Source organism: Pelophylax lessonae (assembly GCF_965119305.1).
Source record: "Pelophylax lessonae genome assembly, chromosome: 13".
In the NCBI taxonomy this organism is placed as follows: Eukaryota; Metazoa; Chordata; class Amphibia; order Anura; family Ranidae; genus Pelophylax; species Pelophylax lessonae.
Window position 1 is genome coordinate 116582134 of NC_138780.1, and position 27849 is coordinate 116609982.

Below are 27849 nucleotides of genomic sequence, written 5' to 3' on the forward strand. Positions count from 1 at the left end.
GGGGTAGATGAATGACTTAAAATCCCAATCACATTTATACATTTGGTCTCCGATGACAGCATACCTTGGCTAGGTTCTGCCAGAGTTCACACAGGTAATCAAACACCTGGGCATGGATCTCCGGATTGCTGATGTTATTGACGTCTCCCAGGATTCCCAGCATCCTCCTCCACATAACGGTGGACACATCTGCATGCCAGCCAGTGAGTGTGCCACCTGCCATCACACTGCAGCTTTCCTGGGGAAAGTCACAGGGCTCTGCTTAAAAAAGAAAACAGAGTGTATATTAGAAAAAAGAACCATGAAAATGTAGTGAAAACCCAAGTTTGGGTGTCATATTTAAATGTCAGTTAGCAGAGATTTTTATGTGTTAGGTCACTAAACCTTGTTAGCCACATATAAGCGCTTGGAAATCCAACCCCATTTCCCAAAAATTTGGGACGCTGTGTAAAATCTACATAAAATCAGAATTGCGAAACTCATAAACCCATATTGTATTCACAACAGAGCATAGAAAACATATGAAGTATTAAAACTGAGAAGATTTACCATTTTCGGAAAAAAATAAGGTGATTTTGAAATTGATGGCAGCAACAGGTCTCAAAAAAGTTGGAACAGGGCAACAAAAAGCTTGCAAAGTAAGTGGTACTAACAAGGAAGAGCAGGAAGAACATTTTGTAGCTAATTAGGTTAATTGGCAACAGGTCAGTAACATTATTGGGTACAAAAAGAGCATCTTAGACAGTCATAGTAATTCAGAAGTAAAAATGTTCAAACCATTTCAGAACAATGTTCCTCAAATTAAAATTGCAAAGAGTTACCGTATAATATAAAATCATATACAGTATATAATATATCATCACATACAGTATATATCATCAAAAGATTCAGAGAATCCGGAGAAATCTCTGTGTGAAAGGGACAAGGCTGAAATGCAATATTGGATGCATGTGATCTTGTGGCTCTCAGATGGCACTGCATTAAAAACAGGCATAATTCTGTGATGGACATCACTGCATGAGCTGAGGAATACTTCCAAAGAATAAAAAGATTTTCTCCTCAGTGTGGGATTTTGTAGGCAAAGAAAATGGAAATAAATATGTATATATAAAAATTCCTTAATTTTATTCAAAAGTACACATATTAATCACAACATGATAAAAAAATACATGTAGTGGGGCACTGGAAAAGAGCTCCCACACACAATAGACAATATTGCACAAAGTATAAGACCCCTTAGTAGAGGAAAGATCCGATCCAACACGTTTCAAACCTAGCGAGAATTAATAGTTCTGTTCTTCATCAGGGATAGAGCCCAACTCGGAAAAAAAGGGAGTGGGGGGAAAGAAAAAGATGAAAAACCCCATGAAATCCTTCCTCCAAAAAGAATCGTATATAAAAAATGTTAGCTGGAAAGAATCCCAGATATATTTGTCCTCATGAGGTGGATTGGCTCCATATTCTCCTGTAGGGCCGCAGGATACAGTTAAAATGATCCCAAGATGAACGGCAAAAAGCAAAAACACCCTGGTTCGAAATGATCCCAGAGGTGAATGAATCCAGAGATGACAATAGGGATTTTCAAACAGCAGATAGATTGTCCAAGAAGAGGCTGCAATTGGCAACCATGTGGAATCCTCTTGAAGAGAGGGTGTTCCATTTTTTGGAGTCATCAGCATTTTTGGGGTTGCTAATTGCAGCCTCTTCTTGGACAACTATTAGTTCTACAATGGAGGGGGACAAGTGGGACTTTAATGGTGCTTAAATGATGGAGAAAAATCTGAATTCTCAAAAATTACACATTTTATTACACATGGAAAGTGAGGACAAGACAATACATCAATATAAAATGATAAAATCAAGAAAATGCACTCGAAAATATCAACTCTACATGTTTCGCCATCTTCAAAATAGCTTCTTCAGGAGTTTTCATAGACATTTCTCGAGAGTGAACATTTCTAAATAACAAAAGGAAGAACATAAAAAACATAGCATGTGTCTATATATAGGGCTCATCTCAATGGTCCCTACAATGAGTGCCCAACTGATTTACATAAATATGAAAATAATGATACCGACTAAGTACCTTAAGATGACCTGAGCCCTTTCTTATGCCGGAGGTGGAGGTAATAAGGGTGACACCACCAAAGTAAGCACAGAGGGGGAGGGGAGCCGAGACCCTCAGACTCCTAGAGTTGACCCATAGAGAGGGTGATAGCCAGGCTAGAGATGATAGATCGAGATAATAAGACCAGAGCATGGAAATGCATTTCAATCCACAATTAACTATCTCTCCAATTGGTATGAGACTAAATATCAGGTAAAGAACATTACCAAAATAGTCACCTGATTATGAATGAATGTGCAGTTGATTCCTTGGGTACCTCAATGTGACAAAAATAGGAAGGGAAAATGAAGTCCCTTTAATATCCCCCAAATGGGAGGTATCCCTTAAAAAACAAAAGGAAATAGGATTTGTTGAAGATAGTAGTAAATATCGTAGGGATCTGTCCAATCTTGAGGGTATGAATACTTACCCACAATTGACAAGATTCAGCGCCTAAGTTGTAATGCAGTATTCAAAAGTTCACCGCCATTTCAATTTAACAAATTTTCCAATAGTACATAAAAGTGAAGGAGACTGCACGTGAAGGAGACTGCACTTTTTTTCCCGTGCAGTCTCCTTCACTTTTATGTACTATTGGAAAATTTGTTAAATTGAAATGGCGGTGAACTTTTGAATACTGCATTACAACTTAGGCGCTGAATCTTGTCAATTGTGGGTAAGTATTCATACCCTCAAGATTGGACAGATCCCTACGATATTTACTACTATCTTCAACAAATCCCATTTCCTTTTGTTTTTTAAGGGATACCTCCCATTTGGGGGATATTAAAGGGACTTCATTTTCCCTTCCTATTTTTGTCACATTGAGGTACCCAAGGAATCAACTGCACATTCATTCATAATCAGGTGACTATTTTGGTAATGTTCTTTACCTGATATTTAGTCTCATACCAATTGGAGAGATAGTTAATTGTGGATGGAAATGCATTTCCATGCTCTGGTCTTATTATCTCTATCTATCATCTCTAGCCTGGCTATCACCCTCTCTATGGGTCAACTCTAGGAGTCTGAGGGTCTCGGCTTCCCTCCCCCTCTGTGCTTACTTTGGTGGTGTCACCCTTATTACCTCCACCTCCGGCATAAGAAAGGGCTCAGGTCATCTTAAGGTACTTAGTCGGTATCATTATTTTCATAATTATGTAAATCAGTTGGGCACTCATTGTTGGGACCATTGAGATGAGCCCTATATATAGACACATGCTATGTTTTTTATGTTCTTCCTTTTGTTATTTAGAAATGTTCACTCTCGAGAAATGTCTATGAAAACTCCTGAAGAAGCTATTTTGAAGATGGCGAAACGTGTAGAGTTGATATTTTCGAGTGCATTTTCTTGATTTTATCATTTTATATTGATGTATTGTCTTGTCCTCACTTTCCATGTGTAATAAAATGAGTAATTTTTGAGAATTCAGATTTTTCTCCATCATTTAAGCACCATTAAAGTACCACTTGTCCCCCTCCATTGTATTTACTCAATTTATGGGATGTGGTGCCTCTCACTTCATCTCTAGCAATATCTCTTCAAAATTAACTATTAGTTCTCACTATGTTTGAAATGCATTCGATCGGATCTTTCCTCTACTAAGGGGTCTTATACTTTGTGCAATATTGTCTATTGTGTGTGGGAGCTCTTTCCGGATGCCCCACTACATGTATTTTTTATCATGTTGTGATTAATATGTGTACTTTTGAATGAAATTAAGGAATTTTTATATATACATATTTATTTCCATTTTCTTTGCCTACAAAATCCCACCCAGAGGAGAAAATCTTTTTATTCTTATGCTTAACAAGGGATGGTGGCAAAACATACCAACCATGATCTGAGAGACCTTTTGAAGGAATACTTCCAAATATCACTGTCTGTCAGCACAGTTTGCTGTGCCATCCAAACATGCAAGTTAAAGCTCTATAATGAAAAAAAAAAAAAAAAGCCAAATCTTAACATCACTCAGAAACGCCAACATTCTCTGGGCAAAACCTCATTTAAAATGGTCTGTTGCAAAGTGGAAAACTGACAATGCCATTTTCAGGGAAGGCGGTACATATTTCAGCAGGACAATGCTAAACTGCATCCTTCAACTATGATAACAGCATGGCTTCGTATTAGAAGAGTCCAGGTGCTTAAAGTGGAGTTCCACCCAAAAGTGAAATTTCCGCTTATCCGATTGCTACCCTCCTCCGGTGTTACTTTTGGCACCTTTCAGAGGGGAGCGTTTACCTGTTTTTGACAGGTACCCGTCCCCACTTCTGGCAGACTTGGTAGCGGCAAAGTATGTCACAAGTGTGGCCCCCCTTCTCCTTCACCCGCCGCTGCATCATTCAGAAAGCGCAATAGGGAACCGGCCGTTAAGCCGGGTTCCTTAGCGGCAATGCCAGCGGCAGCACCTGACAGCCTATAAAACCATCAGCTGACATTGCTGGATTCCAGGACAGGTAAGTGTCCTAATATTAAAAGTCAGCAGATACAGTATGCGTAGCTGCTGACACTTTTTTTCTGGGGGCAGAACTCCGCTTTAACTGGCCTGCCTGCAGTCCAGATTTTTCACCAATTTAAATTATTTGGAGCATTGTGGAAATGAAAAATACAACAAAGACGACCCAGGACTGACTAGAGTCCTATATTGGGAAAGAATGGGACAACATTCCTCTCCCCAGTATCCAGAAACTGGTATCCTCAGTACCCAGTGTTATCAAAAGAAGAGGGAATACTACACCACGGTAAACATGGCCCTGTTCCAATTTTTTGTTGCTGCCATTAATTTCAAAATTACCTTAGATTTCTCTTAAAATTATCAATTTTCTCAGTTTGAACATTTGATAGGCTTTTGATTTTCAATTGTGAATAAAATATGGGTTCATGAGATCTGCAAACCATTGCATTCTGGTTTTATCTAGCTATTACACAGCGTCCCAACTTCTTTGGAATTAGAGTTGTATAAGTTTAAAGCCCAAACATATGTCTTAGTTTTGGATAGAGTGGGGGAGAAATAAAACCAATCTTTTTGCTTTGTGTCTGATTAGGGTACACAACAGGAAGTGAGGGAAAATGACCCTTTGGACAGATGTCACTGGCCCTTACTGAAAGACGTTTTTTTGGATTGAACTGTAAATATCTGGTTTTCTCATAATTTTCTGTTCCGGTGACAATGGTCACCAGGACAAAGAGAGTGAAACTGGCCGCAGATAAAAAAAAAAAAAAAAATTATTAAGGGCCAGGTCACACCACATGCAGTCCAAAGCTTTTTTTTGTCTGCTTCAGAAATGCATGGTTATATGGTTTCCAAGGGCGTGATTCAAACTAGTGCTGTTAGTTCCAGTGCGTTCCAGAAAATAAAAGGTAGAACATGCTGCATTTTTTCGGCACTGTACTGGAACACAGTAAAACGCATCAAAAACACGCATGCAGAAACGCATCCAGAATGCATCTGGACTGCGTTTCTATGGTGTGAACTAGCCAAAAATCAGCCAGTCAGATGATCAAAGAAAAAATGATGGATTCCCCCATCCACACATTCGAGGTGGATGAAGGAATCCTCTCCACTGCGCTACTGTATTCTAACAGTGGGATTCCACTGCTAGAATACACTAATCAGCTCTGCAGTTGATTGGCTGCATGCGTGGACCGAACACAAATTTTCAAAAATTTGTGTTCGAGTTGATTAGGTCAACACCTCTTGAACAAGAACAGTCATAGATGGAATGAAATACTGTCAGTCCTTGCTTAACTGGATGATATTTGATCCATCTATGGCCAGCTGAAAGCTACCCAGAGGGGAACAGGGAGCAATAAAACCCCATCAATAGATCTACCCATTCCATCCTCTATTTAAAGCTAAAATATGTTTTGATTTTACATATACTTAAGCTATATACAATCCTTATTTTATCAAAGTCTCAAAACCTGCACTCATCTTTGTGCTCCAATTGCAATATACTACACTATTTTTAAAGTGTTACTAAACCCACAACCGTAAAATCAGTAAGGGGTTAATCCTCTGCATGGTGTAAAGGCTGTTTGATCCTGTATGCACAGAACCTCCTCCTCTTCAACCGACTTTAGAACAGGTCTGGATAGCACAGAGCCTTTGGAGTCAGGCTGCACATGTTCAGTTTGGTGTATATTGCTAGAGTTTTTTTTTTTTTTTTCTTGGGAGAGTGCATGTGATCAGTACAGGGCCAATCAGCACTTTCCAGACAGAGGGTCAGGGGCCCTGGGTCCTGATAGGATAGCTCAATGCAGTATGAACACTTTTCCTACAAGCTATAACCAGGAACGGATAGAAATCACAAGATTGCTATATACTGCTGATGAGAAAAAATGGATTTTTGTAAGATCTTACCGTAAAATCCTTTTCTCTTAAGCTCATTGACAGACGTAGTCCTCGTTGATTCAACACACTCGGGTTATGCTGCCCTCTACAGGAGTAGGACTAGACAGGAAAGAAAATGTTCTGGCCACACCCTAGGGGCAGTCCCAGAGGGTATATCCTCTCACTTCCTGCTCTAGCAAATCAGTTATGTCACAAAGCAGTGTTTAGAGAATTGAACCCAACCCAACTCAAAAACAGAGGGGCGGGTACTACGTCTGTCAATGAGCTTAAGAGAAAAGGATTTTACGGTAAGATCTTACAAAAATCCATTTTTCTCTGTCGCTCATTGACAGACGTAGTCCTCGTTGATTCAACACACTCGGGACGTCCCAAAGCAGTACCACAAATGAGGGGTGGGAAAATGCAAAACAAATCCAATCTAGAAGGCCCAACCGGTGCCAACTAGAAGTTTTCAATGCTCATCAATTAAAGATGAGATTCAACAGAAAATTCCAACAGAAAACAACCCTCGAGGTAGACCACCGGTCTCCTCAAATTGCGGCCTGCAAACCTTGCGGCCAAATGAGGCATCCACCGATGCCATCACATTAAACCTTATAAAAGGTTTATCACATCAAACCTTATAAAATTTTGTAAAGGTATGTACCGACGACCAGATAGTCGCCTTACATACCTGGACCACTGACGCTTGATGGCGGAAGGCCCAGGAGTACTGAGCGCTCGAGTGAAGTGCGCCCTAACAGGGAACGGAGGATTCCGACCCTTAATAGAATAAGCCTGTACCACCGTTTGTCTAATCCATTTGGAGATAGTCGCGGCAGATGCAGGCAACCCCTTTCTGGGGCAATCCGTGATCACAAAAAGTGAATCCGTCTTACGGAATGATTCCGTAGCCTTCAGGTATACCCTGATTGCCCGAACCACATCCAAGGAATGCAACGCATGTTCCTGATGATGATTGGGCTGAGGACACAAGGAAGGTAGTACAATATCTTCATTCAGATGAAGCCTGAAACCACCTTTGGAAGAAAGGATGGATTCGGATGAAGAACTACCTTATCCCTATGAACCACTAGATATGGGGACTGGTCTGACAATGCAGCCAGTTCTGACACCCTGCGTGCAGAAGTGATAGCCACCAAGAAGGCCACCTTCTGGAATAAAGTAAACAAGGGAATCTCCCTGATGCTTTCAAAGGGAGGTTTCTTCAGAACCGACAACCAAATTAAAAATCCCAGGGCGATAAGGGCGCGCGGACTGGTGGAGCCAGATGCCGCACCCCCTGGATGAAATTCCGCACCAAGGACTTATAGCCAAAGGCTTCTGAAAGAAGATTGCTAATGCTGAAACCTGACCCTTGATGGTGCTCAAGGCTAGTTTCTGCTCAACCCCCCTTTCGCAGAAAGGCCAATATTCGGGTCACCGAATAGGTACGTGGAGGAATTTCTAAAGATTCGCACCACGCGATATACGTCTTCCATGTGCGACAATAGACCTTGCTGGAAGTCGCTTTCCCTGCTTTAATTAGCGTAGGAATAACTGAAGCCGACAACCCTCTGTCCATCAGTACCTGGGTCTCAATGGCCAGGCCATTAAACCCAGCGATTGTAAAGCACAATGGAAGATCGGTCCTTGAGACCGCAGACACTCCCTGAGAAGAAGTTCCCAAGGAACGTTCGCGACTAGCATGTCCAAGTCGGCCGGACCGGCTTGACGAGGCTAGCCTAGAATTTCCAGGACAATTGGAGTTCCCTCCATCTCCATCCTGCGGAGAAATCTCAGCAGCAATCTGAGAGGAGGGAATTCCTTTAATAGCTGACACTGCCTTTACAGGCCGTTCTGCTGCGTCCGCTGGAGCATCGTGGGCGGGCGTTACCAATCTCCGCGCCTTCGGGATGCTGTGAAGAAGGCACAGATGGTGAAATCCTTGGTGAATGACTTACGTCATCACCCTGATATTGCCTGACTGGATCCGAACCAGGCTGCCCTAGAGCTATCTGGCCCCGGCAATCCAACAAAGTCTGATCGTTCTCTGTTCCCACACATTATTTAGACACCTGATTCCTATCACGAGTGGTGATTTCTCCTGGTTAAACATTAGAGACCGAAGTCACCCGGCTAGAGGCTCCTTGGTCTGTCCGTTCAACCGGATCAGATTCTTGTGGGGAACTGATGCTAATCTTTGGAAAAGGCAAAGAAAATGATCTGTTCAGGGAACGGTAACTACCGCTCCCTGCAGTACTTACGCTGACCCAGCATTTTAGCCACAGCACATGTCTGAGGATTACCGCTGACATAGATGCATGCCCTAATAGGGGGGTAGCATCCAAGGCTGCGTCACAGACAACCTGTAGTCCTTATATAATCTGTTCCATCAAAACAGATGTTGCCTGGGGGATACCTTTCCCCTTCAGGTCCTGGCGCACCAATCTCGCCCATTCCGTAAATGTCTGAGAAACTAGATCAAATGACAATTACTGGTCTAAAGGCTGATCCTATCAGGGAAAGATAGTGCGGGACTCCGCTTCTACCTTCCGATCCACCGAATTCTTAAAGGACGAAGCGTCCTCCACTGAAAAAAAAACGTGGCTTTATTCAGTCTGGAAATAGGTGGATCCACCACTGGTGATACCGTCCATTTCTTAATGAGGGATTCCTCAAACGGATAGCGTCTAGTAATGCGCTTGGAACTAGTAAAGGTACGCTTAGAATGATCCCATTCCTCTTTAATCTTTTTACCCAAACACTTGGGTAAAGAAAAAACCTTCACCGTCCTGGTGGGTCTGCTAGTACCAAAGGGAAATTCCTTTTTATTTGTCTCTGCCGGAAAAACCTCAAGTCTTAAGGTTTCCCGAACCGCACAACTAGTGCGTTCACCAATGCTTCTTCCTGATTTATGGCGGAAGCATGAACGTTCTCCTCACTGTCTGAGGGAACCTTACCTGAGACAACAGCCCCTGCAGAGGGGCCTGCAGCTGCAATGACCATCTCAGCATCTGAATCTGAAGTCTCAGACGATATAAGGGTAGGCGGGGGTCGCTTTCTTGACCCCCGTTCCTGACAGGCCGTCTCCACCCGAGCCACCAAAGACTTCAAAACTGCTGTGAATGCATCCATTCTCTGTGCACTGGCGGGTCCCGCGGACCCCCCCGGGAACCGGTGGGTGTACCTGTGTGGCAGGGTCCATGATAATTCCAGATATTACCCGGAAAAATCAATTTGCCAAAAAGAAATAAAACTTTTTTATTTTTTTTATTTTTTTTCAGACCCCCAGCGCCACAAAACCCCTCAGTGTTGCCTGCTTTAGGGACCCCTACAGAGCGAGAGAGAGAGAGAGATAGACCCCACCACTTACTGCTCAGAGTTTCAAAATGCAACTTGTTTCAGCATTGTCTAGAACAGACAGGAAGTCTTTTGGCTGGCTTCCCGGGAGGAAAGGAGGCGGCTCTGCCCCTCTGCACGCCTTACGGCGCTTCCCCTAGCTCCACGAGGTGTTTGAGTCACCTCAAACATGGCCGCCCCCATGCTGGAGACACGAGGCTACGCCAAAATGGCGGCCTCGTGCGATCTACCAGACAATGGCGGCGGCCTGTACAGAATAACGGCATGTTTGCGGGAGTATCTCGGCCTCACAACCCTTCACCCTCATGGTGGTCAGCGTGGTCGGCGGTACCGGACCCTGGCGGGCCGTATGCGGTCCGTGGCCGTCGGGAGGCATCTGGTAAGCTGGAGGAATGATCTGGAATGCAGTATACCTGTATAGACATCGCCCTGTGGCTTCTGACAGGTAGGATACCTTATACTATCACAGTAAAGTTCTAGTACTGCCACTGACTTCAATCATTTTAACATCTTTGCAATTAGATTGTCAGCTCCCAAACCAAGCCTCCTGGCTTCTTGTTCACAAAAATCACACTCAATTAGGGGGATCTGTGACATGTAACCTCAAGACTAAAGGTTTCCCGGACGGACACAACTAGTGCATCCACCACTCTTGTGCTATGGCGGAGGCAGAAACGTGCTCCTCACTGCTGAGGAGATATTACCTGAGACAACTACAATCATTTTCACATTTTTACAATTAGATTGTCAGCTCCCAAACCAAGCCTCCTGGCTTCTTGTACACAAAAATCACACTCAATTAGGGGGATCTGTGACATGTTATAGGATAGAGGGGAACCCATCCTTACCATTACAGAGAGGGGCCCGCGTTCACCACAAGACCCGTCAGGGGGAAAGGGGGAACATACTACTCACCATACCGGAACCAGGCGGGCGCCAACTCCTGACAGTACCCCTCTCCACCGAGGTAGGAGGGCTGTCGACCAATACGGACGCCGTGACTCATGGTCTTTGGCGTTTCAGCGAGACGTTTAACTCGCAGGGTCAGTCCCCGTCCAGTGGGACTATGTCGCGGCCGACCCAGCGAGGAGCTATGGCCTGCACGCGCTCGTAGGCTGAACTGGGGTGACCACTGGATCTCAACATCCAGCCCGTCGCCCAGTTCAGCTTTCTTGCTTGAAGATCTCACAGGAACACTGGAGAAAAAAGCTGTCTAAAAAATCTTTCCAAGAAAAAATCCTGCCAGGACCGAAGATCCCAGCAAGGTATCTAGGTCCTTACTCCTAACTAGACAGAAAAAAACTGATTTGCTAGAGCAGGAAGTGAGAGGATATACCCTCTGGGACTGCCCCTAGGGTGTGGCCAGAACGTTTTCTTTCCTGTCTAGTCCTACTCCTGTAGAGGGCAGCATAACCGAGTGTGTTGAATCAACGAGGACTACGTCTGTCAATGAGCGACAGAGAAATGGGATTTTTGACTTACCGTAAAATCCATTTCTCTGATGTTCACTGACGGACACAGCTCCTGATGATCTTCACCATTGGGTTATATTGTCCCCTAAAGGAGTAGGACACTAGGCAGAAAAAAAAAAAAGTCTGGCTACGCCTACGGGCAGGCCCAGGGGGTATACTCCCTCTCTCGGCTATAGGCACTCAGTTTATTTCTGCCTAGTCAGGAGTTAGGACCTAGTTCCATGTTGGGATCTCTGGTCCTTGCAATTTTTTCTTTTTAGATATAAATTTTTCTCCTGTTTTTTTTTTCCTGTGAGATCAACACTCAACTGCTGGACTGGGCGACGGGCTGGATAATCTAGGTCAAATGGTCACCCCAGTCTGGCCAGCGAGTGCCTACAGACCTCAGCTCTGTGCTAGGTCAGCCGCGACTTATGTCCCCTGGACGGGGGCTGGCCTGCAAGTTAAATGCCTTGCGAGGTTGCATACGACCGGGTCTTGGACAGAGTTGCAGCGTTCCTCCTACCCGACAGCCCCCCACCCCATTTCGATGGCGAGGGGTTCTTTCTGGAGCTGTGCCCATCTGGTTCTTGGTATGGTGAGAGTATGGTGTACCCCCACTCCTTGAGGGTTCTGGGGTGGAAGTGGGCCGCTCCTTGGGACGGTCAGACCCCCGGTTTCCCATCTGGTACCCCCCCATCCTATCCCCCCCTCCACTTATGCAGGGGCTGTGTGGGTGGTCTGGTCTTCCTCCTGGGGTGGGGTGCTATGCTGACGATGGGGGTGGGGAGGTGCGCCACCTGCGACTGGACGATCGCCTGCCAGGGACCCGCCCGTCCTGCCTGGGCCTGTCCTTTGAGGTCTAGGGATCCCTCCTGGGTCCCTGGGAGTCTTGTGGTGCCTCTATTTTGTTGTAGCCTGTGCGCTCAAAAGCATAGCAGCCATGTTTTTGTAGTCCGGCGGCATTTTGCAGTTTCTGTTGGGTGGCGAGTCTGCAGGGGGCCTCTCCCTCTCTGCTGAGGATCGCTTGGTGCTTTGTGCCTGGCGACCGGGTGGTGCTGCAAGCGTGGTGGGGGCTGCCTCTTTGCAGTGTCTTGCACTTTTTGTGGGGTCCCTCTGGTGACTCATGGAGTCTTTGGAGCACATCTCCCCACCCTATCTCCTCTCTAAAGCTTCAGGGCATTCCAGGTCCCAACCATCCATCGATGGACTAACGGCGGTCCTTGAGTCCTTTGTGTTCAGGGTGGAGGTGGTTTTCGGGCGATGGGCGAGCAAAAATTGCCCCCTGCCTTCCCTGCCTCAGATCCTGAATCGGATTCGGCCATCGCGGGTCACCCTGCTGGGTCTGCGACCAAGCGCCCAGAATCCTCAGGTAGTGAGGATGATTCCTCCACATCTGCAATGGCGCATAAAAAGGCGCTGGTGGAAGCACTGATTGCATCTGTGTGTAAGACCCTAAATATGTAGGATGCAGCTACAGCTGCGACGGACGCGCAGGTTCCCTTTGGCACTCACAAGCCATCCCGAGCAGCAAAGGTGTTCCCTTTCCCCGCCTATTTGGACAGAACAGGAGCGGTGTCTATCGATGATCAAAGGGAAAAGGTATTTAGCAGCTTCTATTTATTAAAATAATATGCATTTCTATGTTCTCTGCACTGTAGGAGACCATATATGGTGAATGCAGGGTAATGGGTTTAGTAACACTTTATTTGCTCGTGTAACCCATGGTTATGCAGTACATAAAGACAAACTGTTCAAAGTCTGGAATATTTAAGCATTAAGAATGAATATGTCTTCATTTACCTATGTCCTCCGGTGTTTGTAGGACCGAATGTTGCAGCTTTTCATGTAGCTCTGCCTGTTCAGCCGTCACAGCGGCTGGAGACGGTGTCTGGGAACGTGAGCCCTGTGCAGACACCGCAGGAGAGGCATTTTCAGAGCCTGAATCAAAAAGAATTCAAGAGATTGGCTAATGGAAATCTATAAAGCAGGAGATTACTTTGACTCTTTGATTTAGTAGCTGAAATTATTAAGTGAGTTGCAATTAAAGTTTGGCTTTTGCAGCAAGTACTGGATATACAGTAGAATATGTTCAGATAGGTCTCATGTAAACAAACTAGCAAAAGCTACATTTCTAGGCACAAAAAGAAAAAAAGTGGAAGCCAGTCAGTGAGGCTTCTTTCACACTCATTTGCTTTAAAACTGCCAGTAAAACGCTGATTGCTTTTTAGGCGCTTGCGGTATAGTTTTTAAGGGAAGCGCGACTCAAAAACTGCTCCAAAAATGCTGTGTGGCATTTTTGATGCGCTTTTGAGGCGCTTCCCATTCATTTCAATAGAGAGGGGCGTTTGTGGGGTGCTTTAGCTCTCCAACATGTTCCAAAGATGGTGCAAGTAGGATTTTTTTTTTTACCGCACTGCCAGCACACCGCCCCAGTGTTAAAGCATTCATTGATTTTAATGCAAAGTATTTTGAGCAAGCATCTTGAGCTTTTCAGGGGTTTTTTTTTTAATGCAAAAGTGCTTGAATAACTCCTTAGTGTGAAAGGGCTCTTAAACTGTAAGTCAAGTACATTTCTGTAATACATTTGACATTTCAAAATGTTTTATCTTGTTTAGGCCTAATGCACATTGGACATATTTACAGCGTCAGATGTTTTTTTTAACTGCCTTTAAAACTCCTCTCCATGTTATCCTATGTGTTCATGCACACATAGGCTTATAGCAGCGTTTTTTGGCAGGTGAGTTTAGTTGGAAGAAAAAAAAAAAACGCCTCTGCCACTGTGCCTCTGCCACTGTGCAGCAGTGACCAGTCTCTCCCTCCCGATTGGCTGAGAAGCAGCAGCGGGAGCCATTGGCTCCCGCTGCTGTCAGTCACAGCTAGTGAGGCAGGAGCGGGGCTGCACCACGCTCTGTGTCTTATACATATATCGGTTTTTCGTTGCCGATACCGATATTTTGGCCATTGCATATAGGTATTGGCCGATATTCTGCACATTCAATCACACATCCAATGCAGAGTGACCAGTGCCCCCATCAATGCAGAGTGACCAGTGCCCCCATCAATGCAGAGTGACCAGTGCCCCCATCAATGCAGAGTGACCAGTGCCCCCATCCAATGCAGAGTGACCAGTGCCCCCATCCAATGCACAGTGACCAGTGCCCCCATCCAAGTGACCAGTGCCCCCATCCAATGCAGAGTTACCAGTGCATGGGGATTAGAGCGCCACCTGATTACACAAAGAGCAGTGTTCTTCTGCTTACCCGCTGCAGGCGCTCTCATACAAAGTCCCACTCCTGCACCGGCTCCTATGATAGACGTCACCAGTGTGCTAGGGACTTCGAATGAGAGCACCCGTGCCGGGTAAGCAGAAGAACCCTGATCTTTGTGTAATCAGGTGGCACTCTAATCCCCATCCCTCCTTCTCCTCCAGAGGCAGCCAAGTTTGTGGCCGATACCGATACTTTCAAAAATGTGAATATCGGCCGCCGATTATCGGCCAAACCGATAATCAGTCGATCCCTACCCCACAGCAAGTGGCTTGCTATGGGGGCACTCGGCAAGGGGCCTAGAGCACTGGCAGGGGACCTGAAAAGAGAAGGGTCGGGGCTGCTCTGTGCAAAACCACTGCACAGAGCAGGTAAGTATGACATGTTTATTTTTTTAAATAAAAATGTTTCCTTTACAACCCCTTTAGGGAGCGGGCCACCGCGTTACTAACAGTTGAGTTATCAGCAGTCAGAGGTCTTCCCAGTTGAATATTAAAAAAAATTAAAATGCTGGCAATAAAAAAAAAAAAAAAAGTGAAAAAACAGTGTATCCACCCCCCCCCCCCCCAATCCATACAAGGCCCTTTGGGTCTAGCATGGATTTTAAGTGGAACCCCATGGCAAGGGGGGGAGATGAGCGAGTAGCCTCCCCCCCCACTCTCTTGAAGGGCTTCTTCCCCACAACCCTGGCCAGTGGTTGTGGGCTTCTGCGGGCAGGGGGCTTATCGGAATCTGGAAGTAGATCCCCCCCCCCCCCCCCATGTTAAAAAATATGGGGTACTACGCAGTGTAAAAAAAAAACACACAGGAGGCAGTTTTTATTAGAAAAAAAAAAATGGTGTAGATCCATTGTCAACCACGACGATGCCCGCCACAACACGAAGAAAAGCAAAAAATAAAATTAAGACTTCCACCGCCTGCTGCAACTTAACTAAATGCTCCTCAGGTTATTTAGCGCTGGGAAGCGGCGGAGCTGTGAAGTGGCAGCAGCCTTCTTCAGGTGCGGACTTTTCTTTTCTCTCTCGGGTCGGCAGCCAGAGCTCATCATGATTGAAAATAGATCTACACAGGGGGGGGGTTTCAATAAAGGAATTGTCAAAAACTGTTTGTGCGCTTCTTATTTACCTTGTACACTTGGTGCAATGTACTCCATACTCATTCATTTGGGGGGGGGGGGGGGGGGGGGGGGGGTCTGGTAGGGATCTGGGGGCCCTACAGCACCCCTCACATATTACGGGCATGTGGATTACTAAAGCTCAGGAGGGGGGAGGGGCTGCTATTGATGGTGGATGGTGCTATGTTGGTTGCTGGGATTCATAAGAGATTTATTATTGTGGGTTGACATCTGTGCAGGGGACATGATGAACCCGGGACACTGATAGCTGCTATGCTGTTCAATACCTCCATTATGGAACTAACCACCTGATATCTGGTTATAACTATAGTGCATGTTTTAAGGATATCTTACCAAATTTTTGCAAAAATACTTTTTGGCACTACAATTTCTGCATCTTTTTGTCATAATTCACATCATACCCCCATGTCACATGACATATCCTGGGTTACCTTGATGATCAATTGTTTTCTTTGCAAACCATAATGCTTGAGGTCCTGAGGAAGCAAAAATTGTGAAACGAGTCGACCTCTTGAAACGGTAGCAAAGGAATATGGAGGAAATCTCACATTTAAGATCTGCACTATCCATATAAGCACTGATTTGTATGATTTTATGAAATATATTTTTTTATCTCTTTGTAATAAAATATTTTTTACCACAATATATTCAAAAAATACACTTGCACAACTGCCTATCAAAAAACAGGCGATAAAAGTGATCCTATGCGCTCAGGAGTATAAAGTATCCAAAATCCACAATGCTGCTACTTAAACAAAAACAATATGCAAGAAATAAAATTTGTATGAAATAGTACACTATAGGTAAGGTAATACCAAACATAAATTTCAGTAGCGCAGGGATTGTGGTATCCCCTTACCACCTTCAAAAACTATTTTTAATGAAGACACTGTTCACTCTGATGCACCAGACTGGTTATTATCTATATAAAATATCACACCAATCTCAGTGTTATATATTTAACGGGAACACATGCCAAACTATATATATATATATATATATATATATATATATATATATATATATTCGTTTATATAGTTTGACACATATTCCCGTTTATTATAGAACACTGAGATTGGTGTGATATTTAATATAGATAATGGGAAGATTGCAATCTGGACACTGTTTCTGGACCGTATTAGTTTCATATAACTTATCTAAGCGGACTGATATATTTGGAGTGTCTTTTAAATAGATTTCACTTCCTTTAAGACCTAAATGGGTTAATTGCTCAGTTGGTTAAATTATACGTCCGGTTAATTAGGATGGACTCACAGTTTAAGTGCTGCTGTTAGGTCAGTGACCACTAGGGGGATACCGCTGTGATACTGGGTTGATTTTCCAGTATTCATTTGAGTGTTATATAGTCATTGTACCGCTTTTCACGATGGCAGCCATGATTGGGTTAATTGCACAGGCAGACGTGGCTGTCCGTGTGTGTATCAGTATAACCTGTGAAGGATGGCTCAGCAGCAGTGTTCCAACATGCATTGTGATCCACTTCCGCTTGTTAATTCAGGACGGGATGCGGTTCACTATTTAAATGGACTGCCGTGCTGTATAGTCACGCCCCCGATGATTAAGACGAAATATTGGATATGACGAAACGCGTTGGGAGTGGCAATACAGCGTCCATATTCTGGTTTGATATAGAGCGGTGGGAGCCCCCGGATGCTTATTCGTCCAGCTGACTGATGACCATTGGCGACTCCTATTCATGCATTTGGATTTTATATGTGCGATCTGCTCTACCAACAAGTGAGTTTAATGTGTGCTGGTTTTAAATAAAAATGGATTTTTGTAAAATCTTACCGTAAAATCCTTTTCTCTTAAGCTCATTGACAGACGTAGTCCTCCTTGATTAATATCAACTTGGGTTATATTGCCCTCTACAGGAGTAGGACTAGACAGGAAAGAAAACGTTTTGGCCACACCCTAGGGGCAGTCCCAGAGGGTATATCCTCTCACTTCCTGCTACAGCAAATCACTTATGTCACAAAGCAGTGTTTAGAGAATTTAACCCAACCCAACTCAAAAACAGAGGGGCGGGTACTACGTCTGTCAATGAGCTTAAGAGAAAAGGATTTTACGGTAAGATTTTACAAAAATCCATTTTTCTCTGTCGCTCATTGACAGACGTAGTCCTCCTTGATTAATATCAACTCGGGACGTCCCAAAGCAGTGCCACAAATGAGGGGTGGGATAACAGAAATCAAAATCCAGAAGGCCCAACCGGAGCCAACCAGAAGCATCAAGGACTCATCGAGCAAAAAGATGAGACCTAAGTGAAAAAACCCAACAAACCCTCGAGGTAGACCAACGGTCTCCTCAAATTGCGGCCTGCAAAACCTTGCGGCCAAATGAGGCATCCGACAATGCCATCACATCAACTTTATAAAATTTTGTAAAGGTATGAACCGACGATCAAGTAATCGCCTTGAAAATCTGGACCCCTCACGCCTGATGGTGGAAGGCCCAGGAAACACTAAGCGCCCGAATAGAATGCGCCTTAACAGGGAACGGAGGATTCCGACCCTTAAATAGAATAAGCCTGTACCACCGTCTGTCTAATCCATTTGTAGATAGTCGCGGCAGATGCAGGCAACCCCTTTCTGGGGCCATCCGTGATCACAAAAAGTGAATCCGTTTTACGGAACGATTCCGTAGTCTTCAGGTATACCCTGATTGCCCGAACTACATCCAAGGAATGCAACGCACATTCCCGAGGATGATTGGGCTTAGGACACCAGGAAGATAGCACAATATCTTCATTCAGATGAAAATCTGAAACCACCTTAGGAAGAAAGAATGGCTTCAGATGAAGAACTACCTTATCCCTATGAACCACTTGATATGGGGAATGGCATGATAATGCAGCCAGTTCTGACACCATGCGTGCAGAAGTGATAGCCACCAAGAAGGCCACCTTCTGGGATAATGTAAGCAAGGGAATCTCCCTGATATTTTCAAGGGGAGGTTTCTGCCGAACCGACAAAACTAATTAAGATCCCAGGGCAGTAGGGGCGTGCGCACTGGCGGAGCCAAGTGCCGCACCCCCTGGATGAAATTCCTCACCAAGGAATGAGTAGCCAGCGGCTTCTGAAAGAAGATAGCTAACGCTGAAACCTGACCCTTGATGGTGCTCAAGGATAGTTTCTGCTCAACCCCCTTTTGCAGAAAAGCCAAAATTCGGGTCACCAAATAGGTACGTGGGGGAAATCCCAACGATTCACACCATGCAATATAAGTCTTCCATGTGCGATAATAGACTTTGCTAGAAGTCGCTTTCCTTGCTTTAATTAGAGTAGGAATAACTGAAGCTGACAATCCCCTGTCCTTCAGTACCTGGGTCTCAATGGCCAGGCCGTTAAAACCAGCGACTGTAAAGCACGATGGAAGATCGGTCCTTGAGACCGCAGATCCTCCCTGAGAAGAAGTCTTCAAGGAGTGTCTGCGACTAGCCTGCCCAAGTCGGCGTACCCGGCTTGACGAGGCCAGCCCGGAATTACCAGGATAACTGGAGTTCCCTCCACCTCTATCCTGCGGAGAAATCTCAGCAGTAACTTGAGAGGGGGGAAAACATACAGTAGCTGATACTGCCCCTACGGGGCGCTCAGCGCGTCTGCTGCGTCCGCTAGAGGATCGCGGGCGCGAGCCCTGTTGAGCCAACCTGCCAACAGATCAATATCCGGGGTGCCCCAATGAAGGAACAGCTGGTGAAATACCTCTGGATGAAGAGACTTTTCCTCTTGATCCAGAATCTGACGGCTGAAATAATCTGCCTGTCCACCCCCGTGATAAATATCGCGGAGAGAACTGGAACAACTGTTCCCCCAATAAAGAATGTTGGCCATTTCTATGGTCGCCAGGGCACTCTTGGTGCCCCTTGGAGATTGACATAAGTCATGGCCGTGGCATAGTCCGATTGGATCAGAACCGGACTGCCCTGGAGCTGCTCGGTCCAGTAAATCAGACAAAGTCTGATTGCTCTCAGTTCCAACACCTTTATCGGTAACCTGGAATTTATCAGAAGAAATGACTTCCCCTGGCTGAGCATCGGAGACCGAAGCCACCAGACCAGAGCCTCCCTGGTCTGCTCGCTCAATCGGATCCGATTGTCCAGGGAATCGGGATTCCGATTCCATATGAGAAGAATCTCCCCTTTGGAGAATTCGGGTATGAGACTGGGCAAACGGTACTGCCTCTAAGGAGGCGACCATCAATCCCAGCCAGTTGACGGACAGCAACATCCGAATCATTGACTGAATCTTCTGGAGTTTCTCCGCCTGGAGAAACACTCTTGCCAAGGATGTATCCAAAATTAGGCCCAGATAGTTCAGTCTCCTGGTGGGAACCAGGGATGATCTTTGGGAAAAGCAAAGAAAACGCTGATGTCCTGCGAAGATGGGCATATGAAGATAGGCATCCTAAATGTCTATGGACGCCAGGAAATCCCCCTGATGCAGGGAGGCCACCACTGTATGGATGGACTCCATCTCTTCCAAGACCAGAATTGGACGCACCTAGCCCTTTTTCCTGGGCATAGTGAACAGGTTCGACTAGAACTCCTCCAAGGAATGGGAACTACCACTGCTTGTTGCATCAAGCTGTTCCCCGCAAAGCTTTTTAAGCGACCTGGGGATGTCGAATATTGGAAGGGAAGAATCGCACCGGTGGAAGTGATCGAAACTCTATCTTGTATCCCGACCATATGACCTTGCGAACCCCTTTATCCGGGATTCTGGAAAGCCCTGGATCCGGAAACCGGTGAAGACGTCCCCCCACCCTAGAGATGGGTGGGGCCCATTCTGTCCATCCAACGAGATAACAGTGGCTTTATTTAGTCTGGAAATCGGTGAGTCCACTATTGTTGGTACTGTCCATCTTTGTAATGAGGGATTCCTCAAAATGATAGCGCCTAGCAATGCGTTTGGAAATAGCAGGGGCTCGTTTACGGAAGACCCCATTTGGGCAAGGGAAACCCTTCACCATTTTGGTAGGCTTGCTAGTACCAAAAAAAGGAATATGAGTCTCAGCTACCTCTGCCGGTGTAACCTCAAGATTTAAGGTTTCCCGGCAATGACAAGCTCAGAATCCGTATCTGAAGTATCAGATGACATAGGGGTAGGCGGGGGTCGCTCTTCTTGACCCCCGTCCCTGACAGGCTACCCCCACCCGGGATACCAAAGACTCCAAAGCTGCTGCTAATGCATCATCACAAGTGGGGTACTGGAGGGTCCTGCGGCCACCCGAGGGGATCAGGTGGGGATACATGAGTGGCAGGGTTCATGTAACAAGACACTTGCCAGCAAACACAAAAAAATTAATTGCAAGAAAAAAACATTTTTTTTTTTTTTTTTTTTTTTTAACTTAGTCCCCCAGCGCAGTAGCGCCCCTCAGTCTACCTGCTTGGACCCCTCAGAAAGAGAGAGAGAGAGAGAGAGAGAGACCCCAAAGCTCACCTGATGCACAGAAGTTTCTGATCAAACTGCTTCCAGTACTGTCCGTTACAGACAGGAAGTCTTTGGCTTGCTTTCCCTGGGCCAAGGAGGCGGCTCCGCCCCTTTACACGCCTTCCGGCGCCTCCCAATTACTCCATGAGGTGTTTGGTCACCTCAAACATGGCCGCCCCCATGCTGGAGACACGAGGCTACGCCAATATGGCGGCCTCGTGCGATCTGCAGGAAAATGGCGGCGGCCTGTGTAGGATAGCGGCGGCTTGCAAGCTAGCAGCGGCCTGCGGGATGTGTGCATTCGGCCTGTGGAAGTGCCTCGGCCTGCAGGAGGCTGTGTGGCCTGTGGAAGTGACCGGCTTTCTGGAGGGATGGCCATCTGTGGCTGCAGTAACTTAGGCATAGGCATCGGCCTGTGTACACACTAGACAGGTAGGATACCTCTATACCTCAATAGTAATGTCTCTTAGTAGTCTGCCACTGACTTCAGTCACCCTTACAGTCATATAGTGACTTTTAGATAGTCAGCTCCCAAACCAAGCCTCCTGGTTTCTATTCACAAAAATCACACTCAAGTTGGGGGATCTGTGACCTGTTATGAGGGGAGACCCAGAAAACCGAGTGTCCGACCATCCCAGAGAGGGGCCCGCGTCCACCAACAAACCCAACAGGGGGAGAGGGGGAACATTCTACTCACCATACCGGAACAAGGCGGGCGCCAACTCCTGACAGAACCCCTCTCCACCGGGGTGGGGGGGCTGTCGACCAGTACGGACCCCGTGACTCTGTTGCTCATTGGCGTCCAGGCGAGACGTTTAACTCGCAGGGTCAGTCCCCGTCCAGTGGGACTATGTCGCGGCCGACCCAGCGCGGAGCTATGGCCTGCACGCGCTCGTAAGCTGAACTGGGGTGACCACTGGATCTCAACATCCAGCCCGTCGCCCAGTTTCAGCGTACTTGCTTGAAGATCTCACAGGAACACTGGAGAAAAAAAGCTGTCTAAAAAAGTATTTCTAAAAAAAAAATCTTGCCAGGACCGAAGATCCTAGCAAGGAATCTAGGTCCTTACTCCTAACTAGACAGAAAAAAACTGATTTGCTGTAGCAGGAAGTGAGAGGATATACCCTCTGGGACTGCCCCTAGGGTGTGGCCAGAACGTTTTCTTTCCTGTCTAGTCCTACTCCTGTAGAGGGCAGTATAACCCGAGTTGATATTAATCAAGGAGGACTACGTCTGTCAATGAGCGACAGAGAAATAAATACTACAGTTAAAACGGTATCACGCTAGTGGAGGTTTCTTTCTCTTATCCCCATATACACGTTTGAGAGGTACTACTACTGGATAAAGGCTGATTCGGATTGGATGAGGTATATTGATGGTGACACGCTGTTTATTCCTGATCCATGAAATTGGGTAGGCATTGGGATCTGGTGAGTCTCCAATTCATCTACACTATTCCTGGCACAGTGGTGATGGAGAGTGACGGTGTTCACTCTAATCTCACTAGTAATACTCCTTGTGGATGAGCCTGCTAATCCATTGTTTGCATGTCTGCTATTATGGACTCTTGATGGACTATTTTAATGACTTAATGATCTTAGGATTAAGTGAGCAAAAGTTTGTTGATCATATTACAGTCTGGTGCATCAGTGTCTTCATAAAAATAGTTTTTAAAGGTGGTAAGGGGATACCACCATCCCTGCGCTACCGAAATTTATGTTTGGTATTACCCTACCTATAGTGTAATATTTCATACAAATTTTATTTCTAACACAATATATTGTTTCACTGTCCTTTTCTGGTACCAGTAAAGTCCGAAAGGTTCTTTACATTTTTTTTGTGGATATAGGTTATGAATGAGATACTAGAATATAATAGCCTATATATAAATCTTTTTATCAACATTGAACCCTATGGACTAAGACTAAGATGCTATTAAAGTTCATGTGCATGCATAGGCAGGAGCCCCAATATTTTTGGTAATTAGTGATGCACCGAAATTTCGGCCACCAAAATTTTCTGAGGTGGGGGGGCGCTGAGGCAGGGAGGGGGGGAGGGACGCTGAGGCAAGCTTGCCAATGGTATTAGTATGCAGCATGAGGGGGTTATAATGTATTGCCACTGGTCACTGATGAATTAGTGACCGACCAGTGGCAGTTAATTAACCCCTTTGTGCTGCATTAGTGTAACCAGTGGCAGTGCAACCAGTGTTAATTAACAGTGATACTGGTTGCACTAATGCAGCACAAAGGGGTTAATTAACTGCCACTGGTCGGTCACTAATTCATCAGTGACCAGCAGTGGCAATACATTAACCCCCTCATGCTCCATAATACTAATACCATTGGTAATTAAATTAACCACTATACTGCGACAGGGTGGCAGCTACAAGTGTACGCCTGCCTGTTTTTGGTGTATGCCCCTGTTCTATCTATTTCAAAATTATTTGGGGGAAAAAAGTCATTTTCGGTTTTCAGCCAAGGGCATCCTGCATTTTCGGTTTTGGCCCAGAATTTTCATTTCGGTGCATCCCTATTGGTAATATAGTGTTTAGTACATTAAGAAACTGCACACAGGATACACTGGAAAGAACTATAGATGAACACAAGATGTAAAGTCCCAATGTATTTTCGATAAAATATATAACAGATATACAGTAACATTAAAACTCCAAAATGTTTAAAGATTATGTACAACATAAAGAAATGAGCCAATGTAATGTGAGCTTACCTGCTGGAACCAACATTTCAGCACACAGGGCCTGCTGGTTTAGACTGCAGTTTTCAGAGTCAATGTGAAGTGCAGTAAGACTGATCTCCTCCTGCTCTTCTACACTAAGCTGCACAGACCCAGAATCTGCTTCCGTTGTGGCAGGGACTGAAGACTCATTCCCAAATGGAAAGCCTGCTAAAATGCAAAAAAATAAAAATATATTAGCTCCTGTAGTCAGTCCTCTTATAGACGTGTCGGTGAAATATTGTCTCCTGTGGTCTTCATGTCCCTGAGCTCTAACTATAACAGAATAGTAAGTAAACCATCAAGCCAACAAAACAGATTTACTAGGCCTGACCATAACACTCTCCACTTTGACAACGTATGAACGTTTAGACCCATATACTAAATTGCTTCTAAAAGAACAACTGCACTATTGGTAAAGACAGAAAAAAAGATGTTATACTTAATAGAGAAGTATGGGAATTTTGCTATTTTAATAATACTTACCTAGGTGGATGCAGCATCGATTCAATCCTCCATCTGTTCCACGCTGGCTCCAAGGCTGGGGACCAATCGATCAAACACCAGTCACGCTCAGTTCCCAGGGCTCCCTGAGCAGAGAGCTGGTGGCTGTCAGTCAGCAGCTCTCTGCTTTGCTCCACCAGTGCTAACTGGAGCGCTGGGCAGTGCAGGAGGCGGGAGCGGCTTGCTGAGAGCGTCTTGATCCAGGCATGTGGGCAGATCCTGCAAGCTTTCCGGAGCCTGGACTGGCTCTGTGCAGAATGATCTGCACTTTTGTGATCCACAGGAGACATACAGCCAAACCAGCATTGGCTGTACTTCTTTAACCATCACAGCTAAAGCATATAATGCCTACAAAATTTTAACCAGCATTATAGGCGAAGTCAGCAGGATATGCCTAATCTATTCTCTTATGAGGACCTCATTATCATCATGGTACCCCTGGGAGCAGCTCTGGCACGGACTATGAAATTTATTGGCATTAACATTCTCATGGCAGACTCGTAGGAAAGACTGGAGGGTGCAGTATGGCTCTACTAGGTCCCCACAAAACGTTTGCCCAATTTGGCTATTAAAGCAGTATAAAATCCAAAAGCAAAAATTTAATATATTGCAGCTTACCAATCATTAGGTGTGGTGGCTGCATTCATTTTCATTTTAGGCTTTTTTTCCCTCTGTGTTCACCTGGTGATCTGGCCAGTAACAACTCCTGTATAAGAGTTCCTCCACTCTGGAACAGAGGGCACCTTTGGACAGCAGTATTGTCGGTGTGGGGAAAGGGAGTATTATATGTACTAGCAAATTTAAATGCACTAAAAAATTGAAGCCAAACTTCAGCCTTTGGGAAAGAAAAAAGAAAGCCTAAAAATAAAATGAATTTAGCCATCACATCTAAGAATTGGTAAGGTGCAATACAATAAAATGCTTGCTTAAGGTTTTAATACCAGTTTAAATACATGGACAATATTAAAGGAGTTGTAAAGGCAGAAGGTTTTTATCTTAATGCATTCTATGCATTAGGATAAAAAGCCTTCTGTGTGTAGCAGCCGTCCCAGCAACCCCTGATAATTACCTGAGTCCCCTCCCTATCCAGCGATGTCCACGATTCTGTCGGCCGTCCAGGACTCTCTTGGGGCTAAAACCATGATCTCGGTATCAATTTTTTCGGGCCAGCAACTCTCTTTCAAGTAAAAATACTCTGATGCAGCCACTGAAATACTTTTACAGGTGGCAGAAGGGGGTCCCACCTTCCCCTCCCACCGCCCTTACTGGGTTCTCCCAAGCAATCGGGAAGCTCAGTAACCATGCGGCTGACCAAATCCAGTTCCTGCCAAACAGTGAGAGGAACTGGAGCTGCTCCTCCTGCTTTGTGATGTCAGAACCTGCACGCAACGACTATTTCGTCATTTCCGGTTCTGGCTCTTTGTTTACTGGCCGCATATCAGCCGATCAGACCGATCTGTGTCTAAACGGCAAAGGAGCCTGAAGGAGAGATGGGGTGTCTAATATAGTTACATAGTTAGAACCCTAACCTCTTCATAAAGAGTACCTGTCCTTGCTATTGCTGTTAAAAGGGATATTTACATTCCCTTTGACAGCAATAAAAGTGATCAAATTTTATTTTATTTTTTTTTAAAGAAACAAAGTACAAATAAAAAAAAAACAATTATTATTATTTTTTTTTTTTTTTTAAAGCGCCGTCACCCCGTGGCGAACGCACGCATCCGCAAACAGTGAACATACCACACATGTACGGTATCACTGCGAATATCAGCAATAATTCTAGCACCAGACCTGTGTAAATCTAAACTGGTAACCTGAAAAGGCTTTTAAAATGTCACCTATGGATAATTTAAAGTACTATGGTGTGTCGCCATTCCATGAGCGTGCACAATTTTAAAGAGTGGCTTGTTTGGTATCTATTTACCCGGTGTAACATTATCTTTTATATTTTACCAAAAAAGTGGTATTTTATTGTGTTTTGGTTCACTAAAACGAATTGTGCATTTTTCCCAAAAAAATAGCATCTGAAAAAACACTGCACAAATACCGTTTAACATAAAATATTCAAACAACCAATATTTTATTCTCTAGGGCCTTTGCTTAAAAAACTATATATATATATATATATAGGCATTCAGTTTAGTTGCGAGCAGTGTCAGAAGAAAAATTACCCAACTCAATAGAGGGGTGGGTTCTGTCTGTTGATGAACATCAGAGAAAGGATTTTACGGTAAGACAAAAATCCAACTCTTTCGTTCATTGACAGACACCGCTCCAGAATCTTCTTAACCATTTGGAAGTCCCAAAGCAGTGTTAAACATGAGGGGTGGGAAAAAACACAGCAGAAAAAAGCCTAGCCAACCAGATAACATGGAGCTCAACCAGGAACAACTGGAGATCACCTGAAAACAATACACCCTCAAAGAGGACCAAATCCTCTCAAACAGCAGCCTGCAAAATCTTGCGGCCAAAAGCAGCATTCGAAGATGCCAGGACCTCCACTTTTTAAAATTTTGTCAAAGTGAAGAGGGCTTGTCTGCAGGTCTGGAATAACCCGTTTTTGGCTTACCAGACCAGGTCCTCTTGGAAACCTCCAGAGGAGGTCCTGGCAGACTTCGATCCTTTGACTTGAGATCCTGAGAGACGAAAAGACCGCTTATGAGCCGAGAAAGAAAGGGTTTAGGTCACTAACTCGAGACAATTTTGTCAAAATCGGCGGGAATACCTTTTTTGGGGGGCTGCGGGTACCAAGAGGGAACAGCGCCTCCGATGCAGCAACAGCGGCATCCTCCATTTTTAAAGTTGTCCGCACCAATACTGTGACGGTATTCACAGTCAATGGGAGTGAGGGACAGATACTTGGGGGACGCTGAGAGAATGGCTTGGATGGCTTCAGATGGGACAGTAATATTTGTCAGCAATATCTCTCAGGAAATGTATTAAGATGAATGGTTTGACTTTTCAGATTGCTAGAATATTTCAGGAGTGTCTAATAGACCCTTGCTAGATAGTGAGATGGGGTGGGGTTTGTTATTGGTAAGTGCCTGTATTCCATTGTTCTATTGTTTCTGTCTGCCTTAAGATAAACTTATTATGGGACATATATGTGGATTGGCTGCTAAGGGGGAGGGGGAATTGTCCCACAGTGTATATCTCTTTGTGCATGTGTTTAAAAAAAAAAAAAAAAAAAAATTTGAGCTCTACTTCACCCTCAATCTAGAGTCCTGTCTCTAATTGGGGAAATCTGCTTCAAGGGATTGCTATGATCTTCATACTCCCTTGAGTAATCACTAAGTTCTTGTAAGAGCTTGTTCCTGCTTCACTCTCTGGAGAAAGAGGTTCACCGACTGGAACCTGGAGCCTTGTCATAGGTCCAGGGTGGGTAGGAGATGGCGAGACCCCAACCAAGCTGCGGCGGTTGGTGGGGTCTGAGGTGGTTATGGAGTGTAGTGGATTGCTTGGAGCCCTCGGGAAGCACTAGGAGTATCCGTCAACGG

General features: G+C 45.0%; 1 protein-coding gene across 9 annotated transcripts in view; it reads right to left on the minus strand.

The window, feature by feature from the left end:
* RALGAPA1 (Ral GTPase activating protein catalytic subunit alpha 1) overlaps nucleotides 1–27849 on the minus strand; it is a 508613-nt gene that overhangs the window by 274391 nt on the left and 206373 nt on the right. For 5 of the 9 annotated variants that reach the window (XM_082275706.1, XM_082275703.1, XM_082275705.1 and 2 more), the window contains 3 exons: nucleotides 23843–24019; nucleotides 13059–13196; nucleotides 65–261 (listed from right to left, as the gene is read on the minus strand). In XM_082275706.1, the coding sequence (XP_082131832.1) occupies nucleotides 65–261; nucleotides 13059–13196; nucleotides 23843–24019 (512 nt within the window). The remainder of the gene's footprint in view (nucleotides 1–64; nucleotides 262–13058; nucleotides 13197–23842; nucleotides 24020–27849) is intronic. The other 4 variants (XM_082275707.1, XM_082275704.1, XM_082275701.1 and 1 more) reach the window with 3 other exon arrangements.